General features: G+C 39.4%; 1 protein-coding gene across 1 annotated transcript in view; it reads left to right on the forward strand.

Annotated features, from left to right (window-relative positions):
- Positions 1-20943, forward strand: part of RALGAPA2 (Ral GTPase activating protein catalytic subunit alpha 2) — a 318996-nt gene that overhangs the window by 157319 nt on the left and 140734 nt on the right. Inside the window, 4 exon segments of the mRNA XM_017882965.1 lie at positions 2177-2305; positions 12203-12331; positions 13179-13237; positions 17788-17896. Coding sequence (XP_017738454.1) covers positions 2177-2305; positions 12203-12331; positions 13179-13237; positions 17788-17896 — 426 coding nt within the window.

Consider the following 20943-nt stretch of genomic DNA (forward strand, 5'->3'; position numbering starts at 1 on the left):
ACATAACAAAGTTAACATCATGGTTGTTTGCATTATTAATCTTCACATGGATGGCATTCTGCTACCTTGCTAGCCAGGTTTGCACGAATCCTTTCATTGCAACATATGTCAACAGAAATGTGCTTCCATCTGCTGCCGGATAGCTTGGTGCCTGATATTCCGAGACAAGGCCCAGCACAATGAGTACCTCTGTGAGTAATTACAGGTGTGTGGTGAGGAGCCTAGGGCATTAATCAGAGGCTTAATTATGAAAAAGGTGGATCTTTTGTTCCACTCTTGGATCCTGAGTTTACCACACACTTTCTAAACTGCAGCATCCATCTGCTCAGTCCCTTAGAATGTTTGCCTTGACTGATACGGACCTTAAAGTGTATCAAAGGACGTGATTAAAGTAGGCTTAAACATTAACCTGGAAGAAGCGTGGTTCATGGTTTTTTTCCCTTTCCTTCCTTCCTTTTTTACTTATCTATCTATCTATCTGTTTATTTCTGGTGTAGGAAAAAAGTCTGCTGAAATGCTAAAACTTTGAATTAGTACTTGCTAAACTATTTACTAAATGTGAACTCTACTGAATTAAGCATTATACAGCAATTTTAAGAATGTAAAGGTCAAGATTTGTAGAAACTAAGACCCATGTAAGGAAAAAAAGGAAAAATGGTTTGTGAACATATACAAATTTTTTTAGGAAGATAAGTTGTTAAATGAGGTTATTTTTATTATGACAGACTTAACATGTTAGAATTTAGCGTGTAACTACTGCTCTGCTCTAATGTGATACTGATAGAATTAAATCAGGATTATTTGTAAGGATTTTTAAGATAACCACACTGAAATCTAAGAAAAGAAACTAGGAGTGTGTGTGTGTGTGTGTGTGTATGTGTGTGTGTGTGTTTTGCTTCTTACTCTTATATTGAGACTATAATAAGTTGTGAAACTATGTCACATAACTATGATATAATCATGTAACATTTCAGTCAGTGGCAGACCACATATATGATGGTGGTCCTATAAGATTATAGTGCTGTATTTTTACTGAACCTTTTCTGTGTCTAGATGTGGTTTGATATGCAGATAATTTCCATTGTGTTACAACTGCCTGTACTATTCGGTATAGTAACATGTTGTGCACATTTGTAGCCTGGATGTGTAATAGGCATCTACCATCTAGGTTTGTGTAAGTTGCTCTATGATGTTCACAAGATGATGAAATTGCCGAACAACACATTTCTTAGAATGTATCCTCGTCATAAAGTGACACGACTGTACTTCAGTGTGTGTTTTGATTAATGTACATGGCCAACAGCTGCATAAGTTTGTGATTTGTGGTTTTCTTACTAATTCCTGTTACACACACACACACACACACACACTTGCACAGATGGCTTCAGAGATGTGGCCTGGCCATGGATGGCATGAATGCTGTCCAGTGGTGGGCCCCTGATCTGCCACAGGCAAGAATTAGATATCTGCTTCAGACCAGAGCTGGGGGGGTGAGGGGCCATCCAGCCGTCAGTGAGAGGCCATCACAGACACAGGAACACAAGGTGTCTGGGGCAGATGATACTCTTCACACTGCACTCTGTGCAAAAGGCCACTTTGTACTTGCACCGAGATCACACGTATATTCAGAACCATGCTGATTCCCTGACCTTAGCATTTCACTGATTACAACATTACCTTAGCACTCTGCATATTCCCATTTCTTAACACACAAAGCTATCTGAAGAGTGAAATTGTCCATCTCTTTGCCTACTTTAAGATACTTTAATGTAACTGTGTGCTTTAACTGTGACAAATTGAAAGCTAAAGACAGGACATATGTTTTGTTTTAGTGATAGATATTTGAGGGTTTTAATTGCATATTTACCTCATTACTCCTGTAGCTTGTCCAAGGAGCCTACCTTTACATGGAAGACAGAGGAAATGTCTAGTCTCAGAGTCATGGTTTAGATTTTGCATAATTCATCTTACAACTTGGTGTCTCCAATCTCTCACCTTTAAAATGGGTACAATAACCCCTGGAGTAACTCAGTTTCCAATATCTCTTTCACTGAAAATTTTCTGTGATCTGTGCTGTCTTAGATTATTATGTAGTGGTCATACGTACCACTACAAACACTACTTTGGAATTTTGTGTTTGAACATTACAATTGTGTTTTCTTATCTTCCCTTTTAGGATATCTTAAACACCATCATAAGGCACTGTCCACCCCGCTTTTTCTCTCTGGGTTTTCCTGGCTTCTCAATGCTGGTGGGGGACTTCATTGCAGCCGCTGCCAGGGTCCTTAGCACAGACATGTTGACGGTGAGTATGACAATGCTCAGCATCCCGGCTCCCAAGAGGCTTCACAATCGCTAACAAGGTTCAGAGTTCTCCACTCTTAACAGGTGTTGACTCATTAGTGCAATGTGAAACTGGGCTCTCAGGGTAGATACCCTGGCAGCTGATGTGTGAAATTGTAGGATAAGATGACACACTGGTATTGGAAAGGCGTTTCATCAAAAGGCCAAAGTGTGAGAAATCATATCCTCACTAATATTTCAGCACATTTACACAGTCGGAAGCAGGACTTGTCTCTTAGAATATTATTAGCATTTTCCAGTAAGTGGTGGCACAGACATAAATGTCTAAAATAGAGAGTTTTAAAATGTACATTGGCAGTATGATTTTTTTAAATTAAGTCTTGGTTATTATAAGTCTCATAGAAATATTTTCTTAAAATGTTAGAACACTAAAATCTTAACTAGAAGTGAATATGTATTCTCTTAATAACATGCCAGAATACTTGGGTAGAATTTTTGTAATAAAAAATTAGAAATGGACTAAATGATCAGTAAGGGCTGCAGAAAATTTATTTTACTCTCTACATTTACCTCTACTACTAAGGCAGTATCTTTTTCTTTTCTTTTCTTTTTTTGTTGTTGTTTTTCAAGAGATAGGGTCCCATTCATTCTCCACCCGGGCTGAAGCGCAGTGGTGCTATTGTGCCTAGATCACTGTAACCTCAAACTCCTGAGGTCAAGTGATCCTCCCACCTCAGCCTCCTGAGTAGTTAGGACTGCAGATACACACCACCATGCGTGGCTGATTTTTAAATTTTCTGTAGAGATTAGAGTCCCTCCATGTTTCCCGGATTGGTCTCAAACTCCTAGCCTTAAATGATCCTCCTGCCTCAGCCTCTAAAATGTTAGGATTACAGGTGTGAGCCACTGCACATGGCCAAAGCAATATCTTAATGCCTTTTTGAGAGAATACTGTTATACATTTAAAATGGAAGGGCCTTTTCCATTTGTGCTCTTTAAGCTGTTACATATTCAGAGTTATTTTTGCCTCTTCAAATGGTATAAATAAAATTAGCTTTACTATTTGCTAAGCATTGGTATTGAAATCAGTGTGGCCATCCAACAACCTAAATCTTGTTTGATATGTGATTACTTTTTCACTTAAACTTCAAGCCCTTGGTTTTAAATTAAACTGTTTAAAAATACTTCCTGTAGCTGGTATTTCATGTTGGTGCTTTCACACACTAACTTTTTCTTATAAAGATAAATTAGAAAACAAGAGAAGTGAAAAGAGACAGGAGCAAAAGGGAAGAAAGGTAAAAGAGAAGAAGAGGCCAGGCATGGCGGCGTAAGTATAGTTACAGCTATAGGAGACTCAGGAAGCCGAGGTGGGAGAATCACTTGAGATCAGGAGTTTGAGTTCAGCCTGGGCAGCATAACAAGACCTCATCTCTTAAAAGAAAGAAAAGTAGAAGAAAATGTTGAATTTGTTCAACTGTGGCTTTATCGTAAAGAATTATGACAACTTTTCATATTTCATTATTTCTGAAAAAGTTTAGGATAATCTCAAAGAATTTTCAAATGCATTTTAACCATTTACATCAACTTTGAAAATAATTACAAGATACAAGAAGGGAAATCATACTTCTTTATCGAAATACTCATTTTTTTTTGTTATACTTAAGTTCTGGGATACATGTGTAAAACGTGCAAGTTTGTTACATGGGTATACCTATGCCATGGTGGTTTGCTACACCCATCAACCCGTCACCTACATTAGGTATTTCTTCTAATGCTATCCCTCCCCTTGCCCCCCACCCGACAGGCCCCAGTATGTGGTATTCCCCTCCCTGTGCCCATATGTTCTCATTGTTTAACTCCCACTTATGAGTGAGAACATGCAGTGTTTGGTTTTCTGTTCCTGTGTTAGTTTGCTGAGAATAATGGTTTCCAGCTTCATCCATATCCCTGCAAAGGACATGAACTTCTTTTTTGTGTTCATAGTATTCCATGGTATGTATGTGCTACATTTTCTTTATCCAGTCTATCATTGATGGGCATTTGATTGGTTCCAAGTCTTTGCTATTGTAAATAGTGCTGCAATAAACATGATGTGTGCATGTGTCTTTATAGTGGAATGATGTATAATCCTTTGGGCATATACCCAGTAATGAATGGGATTGATGGGTCAAATGGTATTTCTAGTTCTAGGTCCTTGAGGAATCGCCACCCTGTCTTCCACAGTGGTTGAACTAATTTACACTCCCACCAACAGTGTAAAAGTGTTCCTATTTCTCCACATCTTCTCCAGCATCTATTGTTTCCTGACTTTTTTTTTTTTCTTTTGAGACAGAGTCTTGCTTTGTCACCCAGTAGCTGGGACAACAGGCACCCTCCACCACACTCAGCTAAGTTTTGGTATTTATAGTAGAGACAGGGTTTCACCATGTTAGCCAGGATGGTCTCGATCTCCTGACCTCATGATCCACTCGCCTGGGCCTCCCAAAGTGCTGGGATAACAAGCATGAGCCACCGGGCCCGGCCTATTGTTTCCTTACTTTTTAGTGATTCTAACTGGTGTGAGGTGGTATCTCATTGTGGTTTTTTTGATTTGCATTTCTCTAATGACCAGTGATGATGAGCTTTTTTTCATGTTTGTTGGCCACATAAATGTCTTCATTTGAGAAATATCTCTTCATAATCTTCACCGACTTTCTGACGGGGTTTTTCTTTTTCTTACAAATTTGTTTAAGTTCCTGCTGGGCTCGGTAGCTCATGCCTGTAATCTCAACACTTTAGGAAGCTGAGGTGGGCAGATCATGAGGTCAAGAGATCGAGACCATCCCGGTTAACACAGTGAAACCCCATCTCTAATAAAATTTTAAAAAATTAGCTGGGTGTGGTGGCACACGCTTGTAGTCCCAGCTACTCGAGAGGCTGAGGCAGGAGAATCACTTGAACCTGGGAGGCAGAGATTGCAGCGAGCCGAGATTGCGCCGCTGCACTCCAGCCTGGGTGACAGTGTGCGACTCCATCTAAAAAAAAAATGCTTTAAGTTCCTTGTAGATTCTGAATATTAGCCCCTTGATGGTTAGATTGCAAAATTTTTCTCCCATTCTGTAGGTTTTCTCTTCACTCTGATAATAGTTTCTTTTGCTGTGCAGAAGCTCTTTAATTAGGTCCCATTTGTCAATTTTGGCTTTTGTTGCAGTTGCTTTTTGTGTTTAGGTCATGAAGTCTTTACTAATGCCTATGTCCTGAATGGTATTGCCTAGGTTTTTTTCTAGGGTTTTTATGGTTTTAGGTCTTATGTTTAAATCTTTAATACATCTTCAGTTAATTTTTGTATAAGGTGTAAGGAAGGGGTCCAGTTTCAGTTTTCTGCATATGGCTAGCCAGTTTTCCCAACACCATTTATTAAATAGGGAATCCTTTCCCATTGCTTGTTTTTGTCAGATTTGTCAAAGATCAGATGGTTTTAGATGTGTGGTGTTATTTCTGAGGCCTCTGTTTTGTTCCATGGGTCTATATATCTGTTTTGGTACCAGTACCATGCTGTTCTGGTTACTGTATCCTTGTACTAGAGTTTGAAGTCAGGTATCGTGATGCCTCCAGCTTTGTTCTTTTGCTTAGGATTGTCTTGGCTATGTGGGCTCTTTTTTGGTTCCATATGGAATTTAAAGTAGTTTTTTCTAATTCTGTGAGGAAAGTCAATGGTACCTTGATGGGAATAGTATTGAATCTATAAATTACTTTGGGGAGTATGGCCATTTTCATGATATTGATTCTTCCTGTCCTTGAGCATGGAATGTTTTTCCATTTGTTTGTGTCCTCTCTTATTTCCTTGAGCAGTGGTTTGTAGTTACCCCTGAAGAGATCCTTCACATCCCTTGTAAATTGTATTCCTAGGTGTTTTATTCTCTTNCATGGGTCTATATATCTGTTTTGGTACCAGTACCATGCTGTTCTGGTTACTGTATCCTTGTACTAGAGTTTGAAGTCAGGTATCGTGATGCCTCCAGCTTTGTTCTTTTTGCTTAGGATTGTCTTGGCTATGTGGGCTCTTTTTTGGTTCCATATGGAATTTAAAGTAGTTTTTTCTAATTCTGTGAGGAAAGTCAATGGTACCTTGATGGGAATAGTATTGAATCTATAAATTACTTTGGGGAGTATGGCCATTTTCATGATATTGATTCTTCCTGTCCTTGAGCATGGAATGTTTTCCATTTGTTTGTGTCCTCTCTTATTTCCTTGAGCAGTGGTTTGTAGTTACCCCTGAAGAGATCCTTCACATCCCTTGTAAATTGTATTCCTAGGTGTTTTATTCTCTTTGTAGCAGTTGTGAATGGGAGTTCACTCACGATTTGGCTCTCTGCTTGTCTATTATTGGTGTATAGGAATGCCATGATTTTTGTACATTGATTTTGTATCCTGAGACTTTGCTGAAGTTTCTTATCCGCTTACGGAGTTTTTGGGCTGAGAAGATGGGGTTTTCTAAATATACAATCATGTTATCTGCAAACAGATAATTTGACTTCCTCTCTTCCTATTTGAATACACTTTATTTCTTTCTCTTGCCTGATTACCCTTAAAGTAGCCTTACAGACATACATTTGGCTAATAGTACAGTAGCCCCGTTTTATCCTCAGTTTCACTTTCTGATATCAGTTACCACAGTCAGTGGTGGTCCAAAAATATTAAAAGGAAAATTCTAGAAATAATTCAGAGTTTTAAATTGCACACCATTCTGAGTAGCATGATGAAACCTTGAGCTGTCCTGGCCCATCTTGTCCGGGACACGGATCATTGCTTTGTCCAGTGGATCCACAAGGTATCTGCTACGCACCCATTAGTCACTTAGTGGCCATATCTGTTACCAGGTGGACTGCTGTGATATCAGAGTCCTTGTGTTCAGGTAATCTTTATTTTACATAGTAGCCCCAAAGCACAGGAGTAGTGATGCTGTCATATTGTTATAATTGTTCTATTTCATTATTAGCTGTTATTGTAATCTCTTACTATGCCTAATTTATAAATTAAAATTTTTTCAAAGTTATGTGTGTATTGCAAAAACAATAATATATAAAGGGTTTGGTACTATCCACAGTTTCAGTCATCCACTGAAGGGTCTTAGAATGTATCCCCTTCAAATGAGAGGGAACTGCTGTATATGAAAAGTGCTCAAGATCACCAGGGAAATGCAAATTAAGATCACAGTGAGATAATTACCTCACACCTGTTAGGATGGCTTTCACCAAAAAGACAAAAGGTAAGTGTTGGCAAGGATGTGGAGGAAAGAGAACTCTTGTACATGTAAAAAAAAAAAAAATTCTCCTTTTATTTGAATTCATTATATATTGCCTAGATTGCAATATATAATGTCCATTTATTGCTCCATTCCCTCTGTGATCACCACTTACCAAAATAGTGATTCTTCCTTATTTGAGGCCTCTGACAGAAAAAACTAGGATGAGATTTGACGTCACAACCAACACATCCCCAAAGACATAGGTTAAAAACATATTGATAGGGATCAATATGTGTATTAAAACAATATGTATATCAAAATATTACGTCGTATATACTTTAAATATATAATTTTTTTTTGTTTTTAAGATGGAGTCTCGTTCTTTTGCCCAGGCTGGAGTGCAGTGGTGCAATCTCGGCTCACTGCAACCTCCGCCTCCCGGGTTCAAGCAATTCTCCTGCCTCAGCCTCCTGCGTAGCTGGGATTACAGGTGCCCGCCACCAGGCCAAGCTAATTTTTGTATTTTTAGTAGAGATGGGGTTTCACTATGTTGGTCAGGCTGGTCTCGAACCCCTGACCTCCTGATCCACCCACCTCGGCCTCCCAAAGTGCTGGGATTACAGGCGTGAGCCACCACGCCCGGCCCATAAATTTTTATTAATTATACTTTAGTAAAGCTGGAAAGAAAGAACCAACACAATAGAGACTACTCAAATCAAAGATGGTATAAAGATAAATGTAAAGGTCAAATTCACATAAAGAAGTGTTGCCAAGGTAGGAAAATAAATAACCAAGAAATTACCAGAACCTGGAAAAACACAAACTAGAAAATGTTGAGGGAAGAAAGTACTGAAACATAAACCAAGAATGTGCTTCAAAAAATTCAGAAAGGATGAAATACAAAACCAGCTTGCAGTAAAGAAAACAGTGTTATGTTCTTTGAAACTACAATAAAAGAGACATGAGTGCCTTATCTTTTAAGCCTTTTAAAGGCATCGAATTTGCTTGGTCTTTAACACGTATATCAATGTTACATAATATTATATACATTTTTCTTTACTATCTGCCTGAGGTATGATAGTGGGAATAAATGTTACAGCCATGAATTGATTTTTAATTCTGTTTTCAAATATTGCACATGAGTATTTGGGTTAGTGAATGGTTGGGTACTGGGTATGCTAATCATACCATTTTTTCTACACATTTTCATCCCCTTGTACACTTTCGGTGGGAAGGTAAATTGGTGCAGCCGTTATGGAAAACAGTATGGAGGTTTCTCAAAAAGTTGAAAATAGAACTACCATATGACCCAGCAATCCCACTTCTGGGTATATATCCAAAGGAATTGAAATCAGTATGTTGAAGAAATATTTACACTCTCGTGTTCAGTGTAGCAGCATTCACAATAGCCAAGATGCGAAAGCAACTTAAATGTCTATTGACAGATGAATGGATAAAGGAAACGTGGTACATATCTCCAATGGAATATTATTCAGCCTTCAAAAAACAAAGGAAATTCTGTTGTTTGCAACAGCATGAATGAACCATCTTTCCAAATGAAAGAAGCCAAACTCAGAAAGACAAATACTGTGTGGTGTCACTTATATGTAGAACCTAAAAAAGTCCAACTCCTAGAAGCAGAGAGTAGAATGGTGGTTCCCAGGGGCTGTGGTTGGGGTGGGGCAGATGGGGTGATGTTTCTCAGTGGTCAAAAGTTTCAGTTATGCAGAATGAATGAGTTCTGGAGATCTCAGTGTGGTCACTATAGTTAATAATACTATATTATAAACTTGAAATGTTCTAAGAGAGTAAATCTTAAATGTTCACAACTCATGCATAAAGGAACTATATGAGGTGATATATTAATTCACTTGTTTGTGGTAATCATTTCACTATGTATATATATATCAAAATATTATGTTGTATATACTTTAAATATATAAATTTTTATTCATTATACCTTAGTAAAGTTGAAAAAAAGAATCAACACAAAATTAATAACGTAGCCTTCCAAAATGTTTTTTTAAAAGAGAGAGAATATGAATGAGAATGTGAATGTAAGAGTTACATGAAGGAACCACACTCTGAGTGTTAGTACTTTCCTGTTTAAACTTAAGGTTAAAATTGTAGAGGAACTGGTGAAAGGTGTTTGGGCTGGAGCATACTTGCTCAGTCAGAATTTTCATTTAGCACGAGGTAATTACCAGTTTGAAGTACCCCTGCTAGGTAGGTCTGCCCCACTGAGGCAGTAGGGGAGGGAGGTGCACAGATGGCTCGCCCAGGTCACCAAGAGATGAGGAGAAGCTTGTGCGCAGTAACATTGTTTGTAACGGCCAAAACCTAGAGCCAATCCAAATGCCCATCAGCAATAGAACAGATAAATTATGGTGTGTACATAAGATGGATTATTATATACAATGAAAACACAGGATCAGTTACATAACATAATGAGTGAAAGAAGTCAGACACAAAAGAACATATACTCTAATTTCATTTATTTAATTGAAAAACCAGACAAAACCAATCTGTGGTGTTACAGCAGAATGCGGTTACTTTGGGGGAGGGGAGGCTATCAGGGGAGGGGCACAAAGAGGACTTCTGTGGGTTGTTAATGATACTCTTCCTGTTGTCTGTCTCTACGTCCTCAGGGCTCCGACCTCTGTCATCACTTCTCTCTCTGTGCACTCCACAAAGACGCATGCATTCAGTTCCTCTGAACACATCTGAGTTGTCATCCCAGACTTTTCTCTCCTAACCTCAGGACAAGCATTTCAAAAAGTCTTCTTCAGAACAGTAATCTCCCCAGATACTCTGGGGGAAAGAGAAGGAAGAAAGCCAGGTTCATAGTCAAGTAATTTTGGGAAATACACTTCTTCACTTGGAAATTCATAGCGTACAGTAACATGTTAAACGCTTCTATTTAATTGTGCTTAGCCAAATATCTCTGCAACGTCTTTTTCCTGGGAGTCTTTGTTTTTGCCCTTTCACAGTTGCTGTGGCCCTAGTGGAACATACTTTGGAGACAACTGCTTCTGACCCTTTCAGCCTCCCGTCTCATGGGCACCTGCCTCTTCCCTGCTCAGCTGGCTCCCTCACCCACTGCCAGCCTGCCTGATTTCTACTCCCCTCTGTGGCCCTTAGCAGCAGTTTGTTTTAGGTTTCCTACACATCCTGAGCAGAACCAATCCTTGCCTAATCCCATAGAATAGCTCTGCTGTGCTTTATATTGCCTTTTATTTACCTGTGTACTTACGGGAACCAAGCTAGGTAAAAAATGAAGGACTGGGCTCCCGTACTATGTTGCTCTCCTAGCAGGTGCTTCACTGAATTGTGTATAGCTGTTATTTGCCTCTCTTCCCCTACCTCACATACCGTGCCTCATCTCTCTGAGAGAGAAAAACTCTCTGATTTTATAGCCTAAGTGCTTAACTATAGGCTCAGTCTGGACCTGGAGCTAGATGGCCTCAGTTCAAATCCAGGGTGCATCACTTAGGAGCCATATGGCATTGAAAAGCTACTTAACTTCTTTGAGTGTCAGTTTTCTCACTGGAAAATGAAAACAATAGCCTCTCCTTCATTGGGTTGGTGAGGGGACTTTATGAGGAAATGCTTGTACAGCACTTAGAAGAGTGCCTACCACAGAGTGAGAACTCCTTAAATGTGAGCTTTCATTGTTTTAATTATCACATAATACTAGACAGATAGATGGACAGATAGGTAAGTAAACTGATGACAGACCTGTGTAATCCCCTATTCTTGGCTAACCACAGCTGCTGTTGTTGACTGAATTGAAATCTAGTGAAATGCCTTTTTTCTTTTTTTTGAGACGGAGTCTCACTCTGTTGCCTACGCTGGAGTGCAGCGGCACCGTGTTGGCTCCCTGCAACCTCCATCTCCTGGGTTCAAGCAAGTCTCCTGCCTCAGCCTCCTGAGTAGCTGGGATTACAGCTGCCCACCACCACGCCTGGCTAACTGGCTAGTTTTTGTATTTTTAGTAGAGATGAGATTTCACCATGTTGGCCAGGCTGGTCTTGAACTTCTGACCTCAGGTGATCCGCCCGCCTCGGACTCCCAAAGTGCTGGGATTACAGGTGTGAGCCACTGCACCTGAACATGCCTTTTTAAATATATAACTAATTCTAACACTGGGCAAATAAGAGAAAAGTATCTCACTAGATATAGCAATATAGTATCTCATCATATGTTGTTTCATAAAGTAGTTCTTGGTGATAGACAGGAAATGTGGTAGTTTGTCTTCTCTTTCTACCCTCTGATAGTTACCTCCATCTCTACTTCTCTATGAATTCTCCTTAATTGTTCTTAGCAGCAAAATGATACTAAGTTGATATCCTTTATCCGGCTTTGTTGAGAACATTAGCAGTAAAACAATGTAAACAGTCATGAGAGAGTCATTGGCCTTTCTAATTCTGAATGAATCTGCACATCAGTTTCCACAACACTTGTTTACCTCCAAGTATAGTGATACTTTCCATTCCTTAGAAATTTGTTTTTTCGTTTAGGCAAACCTCTTTTGCTTAAATATTCACCTGGAAGAGAATAACTCGACCGAGTTTGGTATTTTTTATCTAGGATGAAGAATAAAACGTCGCTTATTTAATGTTTCTAACTTACAAAAAGAGAAATGTGTGTGTTTCTCTTCCTTATGTGCAGGCGCCTCGTTCAGAGGCTGTCACTGTCCTTGGCTCTCTGGTCTGCTTTCCAAATACCTACCAGGAGATTCCTTTACTGCAGTCAGTGCCAGAAGTAAATGAGACCATTACAGGAACTGAAGATGTCAAGGTACATAATACATTTGACTGTATCTCAAGTTTAGCACTTTTTATAATTCTAGCTGTATTATTATCTCTTCCATTAGTATATATTAATCTGCATATTCCTGAAATTTTGCTGTATCTTTTAAATGTTTCAGTAGGTGTTTTTAGAAGGCTATTCATGGGCTATACATGTGTTAAATTCAGAGTATATTGCAGTTAGACCTTATAGCTATAGCTATAGCAGGTGTTTTTTGTTATACCTGTTTATTGGGCCTAGGGACCATAATCATGTAGTGAATTGCCTTTGGTAATAATTTTATTAACTTAATTAACTGCATTAGTGCATCAAGTTAATTTATAAGAAATAATGGAAGTAAGCTAAATACTCAATCACATTGTTGGCCTGATTAAATACTACTAATAATTTGAGATTCCAAATTATTTATTGGAGAATAAAAGTAAGCATTTGTTCTCTCCTCAACTGACTTTGAGGTAAACAAAAATGCTTTTAGAATCCCAGAATCAAACTATAAAACATAATTACAGTATATAATTCAGTGTACAACATTTAATTCAATTAAAGTAAAAGAAAACCGAGATTTTCCTATCTGGAAGTCTCATTTGCTTTATACCAGAAGCGCTCTACTCCCACGGGCTGAATGGCTTAGGGAGGCCCTGTGGAGACCCCCATCCTCCACCACCCACTCCCCCGAGCCCAGTGTTCTTCTCGCCTCAGGCTCTCACTCATAGATGAGCTCTCTGAGCTCCCTGGTTGAACTTCAGTAGTTCCTGGCTGCCTGGAACATGGTCAGAACATGTGGGAAACCAACTATGACAAAAAGTTTTTATTTTACTTAATTTTGTGTTTTTAGCATTACCTCATAAATATTTTACTGAAGAATGCCACAGAAGAACCAAATGAATATGCAAGGTAAATGTTGAATAAGAAGTAAACTGTTTTAGAATTTTAAGATACACATTTATGTGTAAGTAGTTAATGTTACAAAAGAAAACACTTATTCTTTCACAGAGCTCTTATACAGACTGAAAAGTATAGGAAGAATGCTGCCAGGAGGATGTTTTGTATGATTATTTAAAAAGGTATCATTATTAAGTAAAATTGTAAAGTGCAGAAGAGTATACATAATACACTATTTTGTGTGAGAAAAAGCAAGATTACAAATATAATCATGTATCCTCTAATATTTTCAAGAAGAAAGAAAATGAAAATATAAACCAAATATTTATAGAAATGGTTGGTGTATATGCAGGGTAGTGACTCTCAACCAGTGATGATCTTTTACCCCAGGAGACATTTGGCAGTGTCTGGAAAAATTTTGGCTGCTTCTGCCAGGCATCTGAGGTAGCCAGCAACCTATGATCAAGATACATGAGGTTTTCTGGGCCACTTATGTGATGAAAAGTTTCTGCCTCTCCTCCCAAGGTGAAGACCAAAGCTGGGAATGCTGATGGAGGAGAACACCTGTCTCCGATCCTCAATTTCAAACCCCATAAGGTCACCAGAAGCCCAGCTCAGCCTCTTACTCCCTCCTAGGAACGGTTCATATTCTGCTCCCTCTGTAGCCTCATTCCAAGACAACAGCCCATCATTCCTCACTGCCTTATCAGCTATTTGATGATTTTAAGGGGTTTTTTCTCTTGTATTTTGTATAATTTCTTTGGTTATCTTCAGTAGATGGGTTAGTCCAAATTTCCTAGTCTGCTGTTACCAGAAGCTAAACTGATAATAATTTGCAAATATTAAGCTAACATTGCATTTTTGGATAACCTCAACTTGGTTTATGTGATACCAGACCTGGTTTGGCTAATACTTGTTCAGGAAAATTGCTTTTATATTGATGGCCTATAATATTCCTTCCCCATCCTTCACTTATCAGGTTTGATTATAAGGTTATAAAGTCTCACAAAATGAGTTAAGTACTATTTCATTTTCTTTCATTGGAAAGAGTTTTTACAGAATTAGAATTAATATTCTTGTGTATTTAGTAGACCTTGGTGGTAAAACTACCTAGGTCTAATATTTTCTTGATGAGAAGATTAACCACTGACTCATTCTCTTCAGTGATTTTAGGACTATTAAAGTTTCCTTCTTCTTTTTTCTTTTTTTTTTTTCTTTTTTTCTTTTTTTCTTTTTTGACAGTATTGATGAACCAAACTTTTCTAGGAATTAGCCCATTTCACCTAAATTTTAAAATATACTGGTATATGAGTTATCTCTATTATATTTTATCTCTTTCACTTCTATGGTTACATCCACTTTTTAAATCTCTGACACGTTTTGTGTATCCTCTAATTTTCTGAAGTAGTCTTGCTAAAGATTTGTCAATTTTATTAGTCTTTTCAAAGACTAGCCTTTGGTCTTTGTTCAACTTCTCTATTGTATATTTGCTTTTATTTCCCACTCTCTGCTCTTTTCTGTCCTTCCTTTTATTTTCTTTACAATCTTACCTTTAAGGTTATATATTATTTTCTTACCTTTAAGGTTATATATTTAGTATATTAATTTCTCCTTTACAGATATAAACATTTAAGACTACATGTTTATTGGTAGTTACTACTTTGTCTGAATTCTATAGGTATCTTTTTGTTACTGATGTCTTAGTTAATTGCCTTATGGATCAAAATGTCTTACAGCAGTCTTTGAAATTGTTGAAATTTGCTTAATGACCCACTAGGTAGTCAGTTTTTGTCAATATCTCATATGAACTTGAAAAAAATGTATGCCCTGTTCTTTGTTTGGCATAGTCTTCTAGTTGTGTTTATTAAATTTTTTTAATCCTGGGTTTCAAATATTCTGTATCCTGTCTGATTTTTTTTTCACCAGCTTGATCACCCTCTGGAAGAAAAATGTTAAAATCTCCTGCTATTTTGGTGTGTTTATGTATTACTCCTTATATACTGTCAAATTTTGCTTTATATATTTTGAGGCTATATGATAAGTTGCATAAAAGTTTAGAATTGTCGGCCGGGCGTGGTGGCTCAAGTCTGTAATCCCAGCACTTTGGGAGGCCCTGCACGGCGGAGGATCACGAGGTCAGAGATCGAGACATCCTGGCTAATACCGGTGAAACCCTGTCTCTACCTTAAGCAATCACAAAAACTAGCCGGCGCGACGAGGCGGGCACCTTGTAGGTCCCCAGCTACCTTGGCGAGTGCTGAGGCAGGAGACATGGCGTAAACCCGGGAGCGTGGAGCTTGCAGTGAGCTGAATGATCTCCGGGTCACTTGCACTCCAGCTGGGTGGCAGGCAAGACTCCGGTCTCAAAAACAAAAAAAAAAAAAAAAGTTTGAGGAATTGTCCTATATATGTGAATCAAATATATTTATTATTTTGTTCTTAGTCGACTCTATTCTCTAAGAAGGGATTTTTTTTATCTTAAAGACCGCTGGTTTAGTTATTTTTAAATAATACTTTCTATTCTTTTAATTAACCTTTTATATTCTTCTTTTAGATATCTTTGCAAAAACTGTATATATCCAGATTTGATAATTTTATCCCATCTGATCTTAATTTTTTAACTGAAGCTTTAGGTTCATTTTCATTTGTTATAATTACTGATCTGTTTGGATATACTTCTTTTATCATATGTTATACTTTATTTTAATAGGAAAGAAAGATCCAATTAAAATAAGGTACTTCTTTTATTTCCCCTTTATCTTGCCTTCATTTCCCCATCCCCTGTTTTCTTTCCTCTTCTTCTTCTTTTTTTTTTTTTGATTTTCTCCATTCTATTTATTACCTCAATTGTTTTTAAATCGTAGGCTCCCTTTCCTTCTTTTAGAGGTTATACTAGATATTTGAACACGCATACTTACCAAGCCTGCAGCTAGTCTCTCATTACTCTCTTCCTGAACAGTGCGTGTTCCTCAGAACATAATTCCCTGATTTTGCTCCTACCTCACTGAACTTTCTCCTTTCTGTCCCCTGTGCTGACCTTTCCTCCTCTACCTAACCTCTGATGAATGTTAGAGTGACTCAGGGTTTAGGGCTGGGCCTATTCTCTGTATGACTTCCTGGGTACTCTTATTCTGATCAGTCTGTAATACCATCTTTAAATACCATCTTTAAATACCTTTAAATACCTTTAAATACCAACTTTAAATACCATCTTCCTGCTGATTTATCTATCTGCCTCTTCATTGAGCCACTTTTATACTCAGACTTATATATTAAACTGCCTACTTGACATCTCAACTTGAATGTTTTTTTTTTTTTTTTTTTTTTGCGATGAAATCTCACTCTGTCGCCCGAACTCCTGACCTCATGATCCGCCCACCTCGGCCTCCCAAAGTGCTGGGATTACAGGCGTGAGCCACCGTGCCCAGCCAACTTGAATGTTTTAACACAACTATAACTGTACCCTTGAGTCTGCTTCTGACCCCCCTACCCCTCCTCCAAGCTGACTGTCCCTCAGATTTCATCTCACCACATGGCCCCACCATTCCCCCAGGTTTTCAGTTAAGAAATTTAGAGAAAACCCTTGATTTCTTCTTTTTCCTACACCTACTGCATCTAAATCATAAAGTCTTGGCAATTCTTCTTCCTCTCTCTTTTTTTAGTTCAGAAAGCCAAATTTCTGTGGAGTTAAAAACAGAATAGAAACGTATATGGCATGGTCAGCTTTCTGTAAAGAGTATCTGGTCCTAGCACATTGTTTAGAGGAATTAACAGTGAAATTTATTTTGAAAGTTGTATTTAAATATACTTTAAAATAAAATATAGCATTTGTTTCATGTTTGTAGTAGGTATTGTGCATATTACTGTAAAGAAAACAATTACAAACTCCATTTTTGACAGTTTCCTCAGATTTATGTTTTTTATTCTTCCTCAAAAATATCTTGAAACAGTAAAATGTAATAACTTATTAGTTTCAACAAAACTAGATAAGCTGGGCACAGTGGCTCACGCTTGTAATCCCAGCACTTTGGGAGGCCAAGGTGGGTGGATCACGAGGTCAGGGGTTTGAGACTAGCCTGACCAACATGGTAAAACCCTGTCCCTACTGAAAATACAAAAATTATTTTGTGGTGGCGGGCGCCTGTAGTCCCAGCTACTCAGGAGGCTGAGGCAGGAGAATTGCTGGAACCCGGGAGGTGGAGGTTGCAGTGAGCTGAGATCGCACCACTGCACTCCAGCCTAGGTGACAGAGTGAGACTCTGTCTCAAAACAAAAACAAAAACAAATCAAAACTAAGTGATACATGGGCTGTGACAATTAACAGAAAATATACCATTTAATTAAATATTTAAGTACTAAACCACTATCAGTATTTCTATTTGTCCTGAAAATTGGCCTATTGAGGATTCTTTATCTTTCCTTTCAAGAAGACATTCTGCTAATAAATCTACAATTTTTGCTATTTTGTATAAATAGATTTAAAGTGTTTTGTTATTTGAAAATACCGAGAAAGTTTATTAAGTTTCATGAGAGTTTTCCTCTGTTTTCTTCTTTTTAAAAAGATGCATTGCCATTTGCTCCCTTGGGATCTGGATATGTGAAGAGCTTGCACAGTGTACAAGCCACCCTCAGGTGAAAGAGGCCATCAATGTGATAGGAGTAACTCTGAAGGTATTACCAGTTTGTGGTGCTGATTGGACATTAAGCCATATCCGAGGCATTTAACAGTTTGAATTTGAATTAGCCCCATCTTTTTTATCCCCCAAATGACAGAAGGATTATGATTCCCGTTGCATGTGCTGCGAGGCTCCCAGGAGGGGCACCGATGGCTGCTCCCCTGCTGGCAGCTGCAGCCCAGCCACCAGTGTCTCGAGTGTTCCTGGACCAGTGGCCAGATGGGTTCCTCTGGTGGCTGGGAAGCTCCTGTCGCAAAGAGGACACCTGTAACCTGTTGGTGGGAGTGACAAGAGAGTGGGGTCTCGTGCTGTGGCCTCTTCAGCAGACCTGGGAGAGACCTCCACAGCTTCCATTTAGGCCCCTCAGTGTTCACCATCTGGCTGAATCTTGGGCACTTTAAGGACATCTTTCTCTCTTTGTTCTGTTAATGAGAAGAAGAACTGCCATTCCCTGGGCACTCACGCTAGGTCGGAGTAATGGCAAACTCTAAATACTTCTGTTAATCTTCAAGACAGCTCTGCAAGATAGATGTTGCAATTTCTGTTTTATACCAGAGGAAATCAAGGCCCAGAGAAATTAGGCCACAAGCCCGAGGCCACACAGGTGTAAGTGATGGAACCAGCAATAAAAGCAGATCTGTGTGGCATTAAAGACATGCTTGAACTTTCACATGTGCTATTAGGCTGCCTCTAAGCCAAAGCTCAAATCCTGCTGGGTCCTTTCCTGGGTCCTGCTTGGAAATGGTGGTAATAAATAGCATTGCCATTACCACCCTCAGGGAACCAGTGAGTGCCTGGTCTCTGCCAGGTGCTGTGCTGAGGGTTTTATGGAAGTTTTTAGTTCAGGGGTAAGTGTCCTCAGTTTACTGGTGGAGAAACTGAGGTGCAGGAGCATTCAAGGCCCTAGAATGACCACCTCACTGAACCAAAGTTCAACCCCTGAACCATCCATCCACCTAACACCAGCATTCAGGCTGCTGCATGCCCTTCTGTGCTGCTGCCACACACAGCTATAATAGCAACGGCACTTAACAGCTGACGCCTGGGACAGTCGCCATCAGGCCAGCAACAGTCGCTGTACCACCCTTTGTGTATTATCTGCTTCTGCGCATAGGATGACCAGCCAGTGCTGCCTCCCACCCTTGGCTTGGCATCTGGCCCCTGCCTGACCAAACTCAATGCCTCCTGTTCCCCAAGTACACCCTCTGACCACCCCCATTGCTTCATCCTCCCCCATTTCTCCTCCACAACACCTGGGAGTGGAGGTGGCGGTGGTTGTTGTATTATGGGAGCTGGAGAAACACTTGCTGCTGATCCCTGTGATGAGGAATGGAAAAATTATCCAACCACAGTATCACAGAAGAGTGCCCCTCCAGCCAGAGCAGGGTGCTGACCGCTGACCTTTGTCAGCAGATTTAATCCTCAGAGCTGCCCTGTGAGGGGAAGTGTCAGTGCCACCTCCACTTCACAAATGAGGTAGATGAGCTGACTAGGGACCAAAGGAGCTTGCCAAAGCCAAACCCAGAACACTGTGGCCACATGTGTGGAATTTTGCACAACTGAGGTGTGTAGGACACTTCCTGACTCCCAAAGCCTTGGAGAAATATTTACATATAATGTATTAAAGTGAAAACAAGTTGGCTATAAATATATCAATGTGGATCCCAATTCATTTTTAAATACCCTTTTCAATTCTAAGATCTGTTTTAAATTTTAATTTTCTTAAATCTAGAGGTATATAGTTAATGTAAGGTGGTTCCCCCATCTCTATTCCTTCCATAGAAAAACTATTAATAACTCAGTGGTGTGTTAGATTGAAGGAGATAGACACACACAGACACACAGAGTCATGCATCGCATAGTGATAGGGATACGTTCTAAGAAAAGTGTCACTAGGTGATTGCATTTTTGTGTGAATATCATAAAGAGTATTACAGAAACCTAGATGGTTTCTGGACTTTGTGGGATGGCTTGTTGCTCTGAGATTATAAACCTATACAGCACACTACTGTACTGAATACTGTAGGAACTGAATATTGAATTGGAACACAATGGTGAGTACTTGGGTATCTAAACATGTCTGGACATAGAAAAGGTACAGTAAAAATATGGCACTATAAGCTTATGGGACTAGTGCTTACCAAATATCTGTGGTGCTTACCAAATGTTTCCAAAAACATTGTTAGGAGGTATGTGACTGTATATGTGTATCTCTGTATAATATAGGAAAGAGAAATTGCTAACAGAGTAGAAGGATAGATAATCTTTCTGCAACTTTTCATAATTTTGGGGGAAAATATAAGATACCAGAAAAACAATGTGGTTACCACATATTGAGCTCTCACTCTGTCCGCTATCCCAGCACAGCATAGAGATTGTCCTGCTGAATCCTCCCGCCTCTGGATAGCAGTAAAAGAGAAGAGGACTGAGGAAGGTCAGAGAACTGGCTCCAGCTTGAATTGCTAAGAAAGCAGAGGGATCAGGATGCAGCCAAGTTGTTGGGTCTTTAACCATTATTAATAACAGGAAACTCATTGACTTAAGTCCTGGTCTCTGATTACACCTCCCTCCCCACTTCCCTCCTCCCCTGTCTCCCTCTAGTTCCCGTGTTGCTGTGGCAACTGGGTTGTTTTACCTAAGGACATAGCACATAAATCGAAGAACTGAGGACTGGAAGGGAAAGAGTTGCTACAAGGAACAAGAAGAACAGCCACCACTATGAGAACAGGGGATTCTAGGAGGCTTTGGGGTTCTGTCAGGAGGGAAAGAAATGGAGGAAGAGGAGGCAGTGGGGTCGTTGGCCCCACCGCCAGCCGAGCCTCGGCCTGCTTTTGGGGTAGCGGAGAGTGCAAGCCCTGGCAGGGCTTCCTGCTTTACGGGCTCCACATAAAGCCAGTGCCACCTCTCTTGTAAGAACCCTTCAGAAATGCCCTGCAAAGGTGACCTAGGTGCACCCTTGAATGTGCAGAGCATTCCACTCAGCGAGGTGTTGCTTGGCTGGTTTGTTTATGGTGGAGTAGCAGATGGATGGTGGGCATGGGG

This window comes from Rhinopithecus bieti, unplaced genomic scaffold (genome assembly GCF_001698545.2).
Source record: "Rhinopithecus bieti isolate Rb0 unplaced genomic scaffold, ASM169854v2 scaffold_641, whole genome shotgun sequence".
In the NCBI taxonomy this organism is placed as follows: Eukaryota; Metazoa; Chordata; class Mammalia; order Primates; family Cercopithecidae; genus Rhinopithecus; species Rhinopithecus bieti.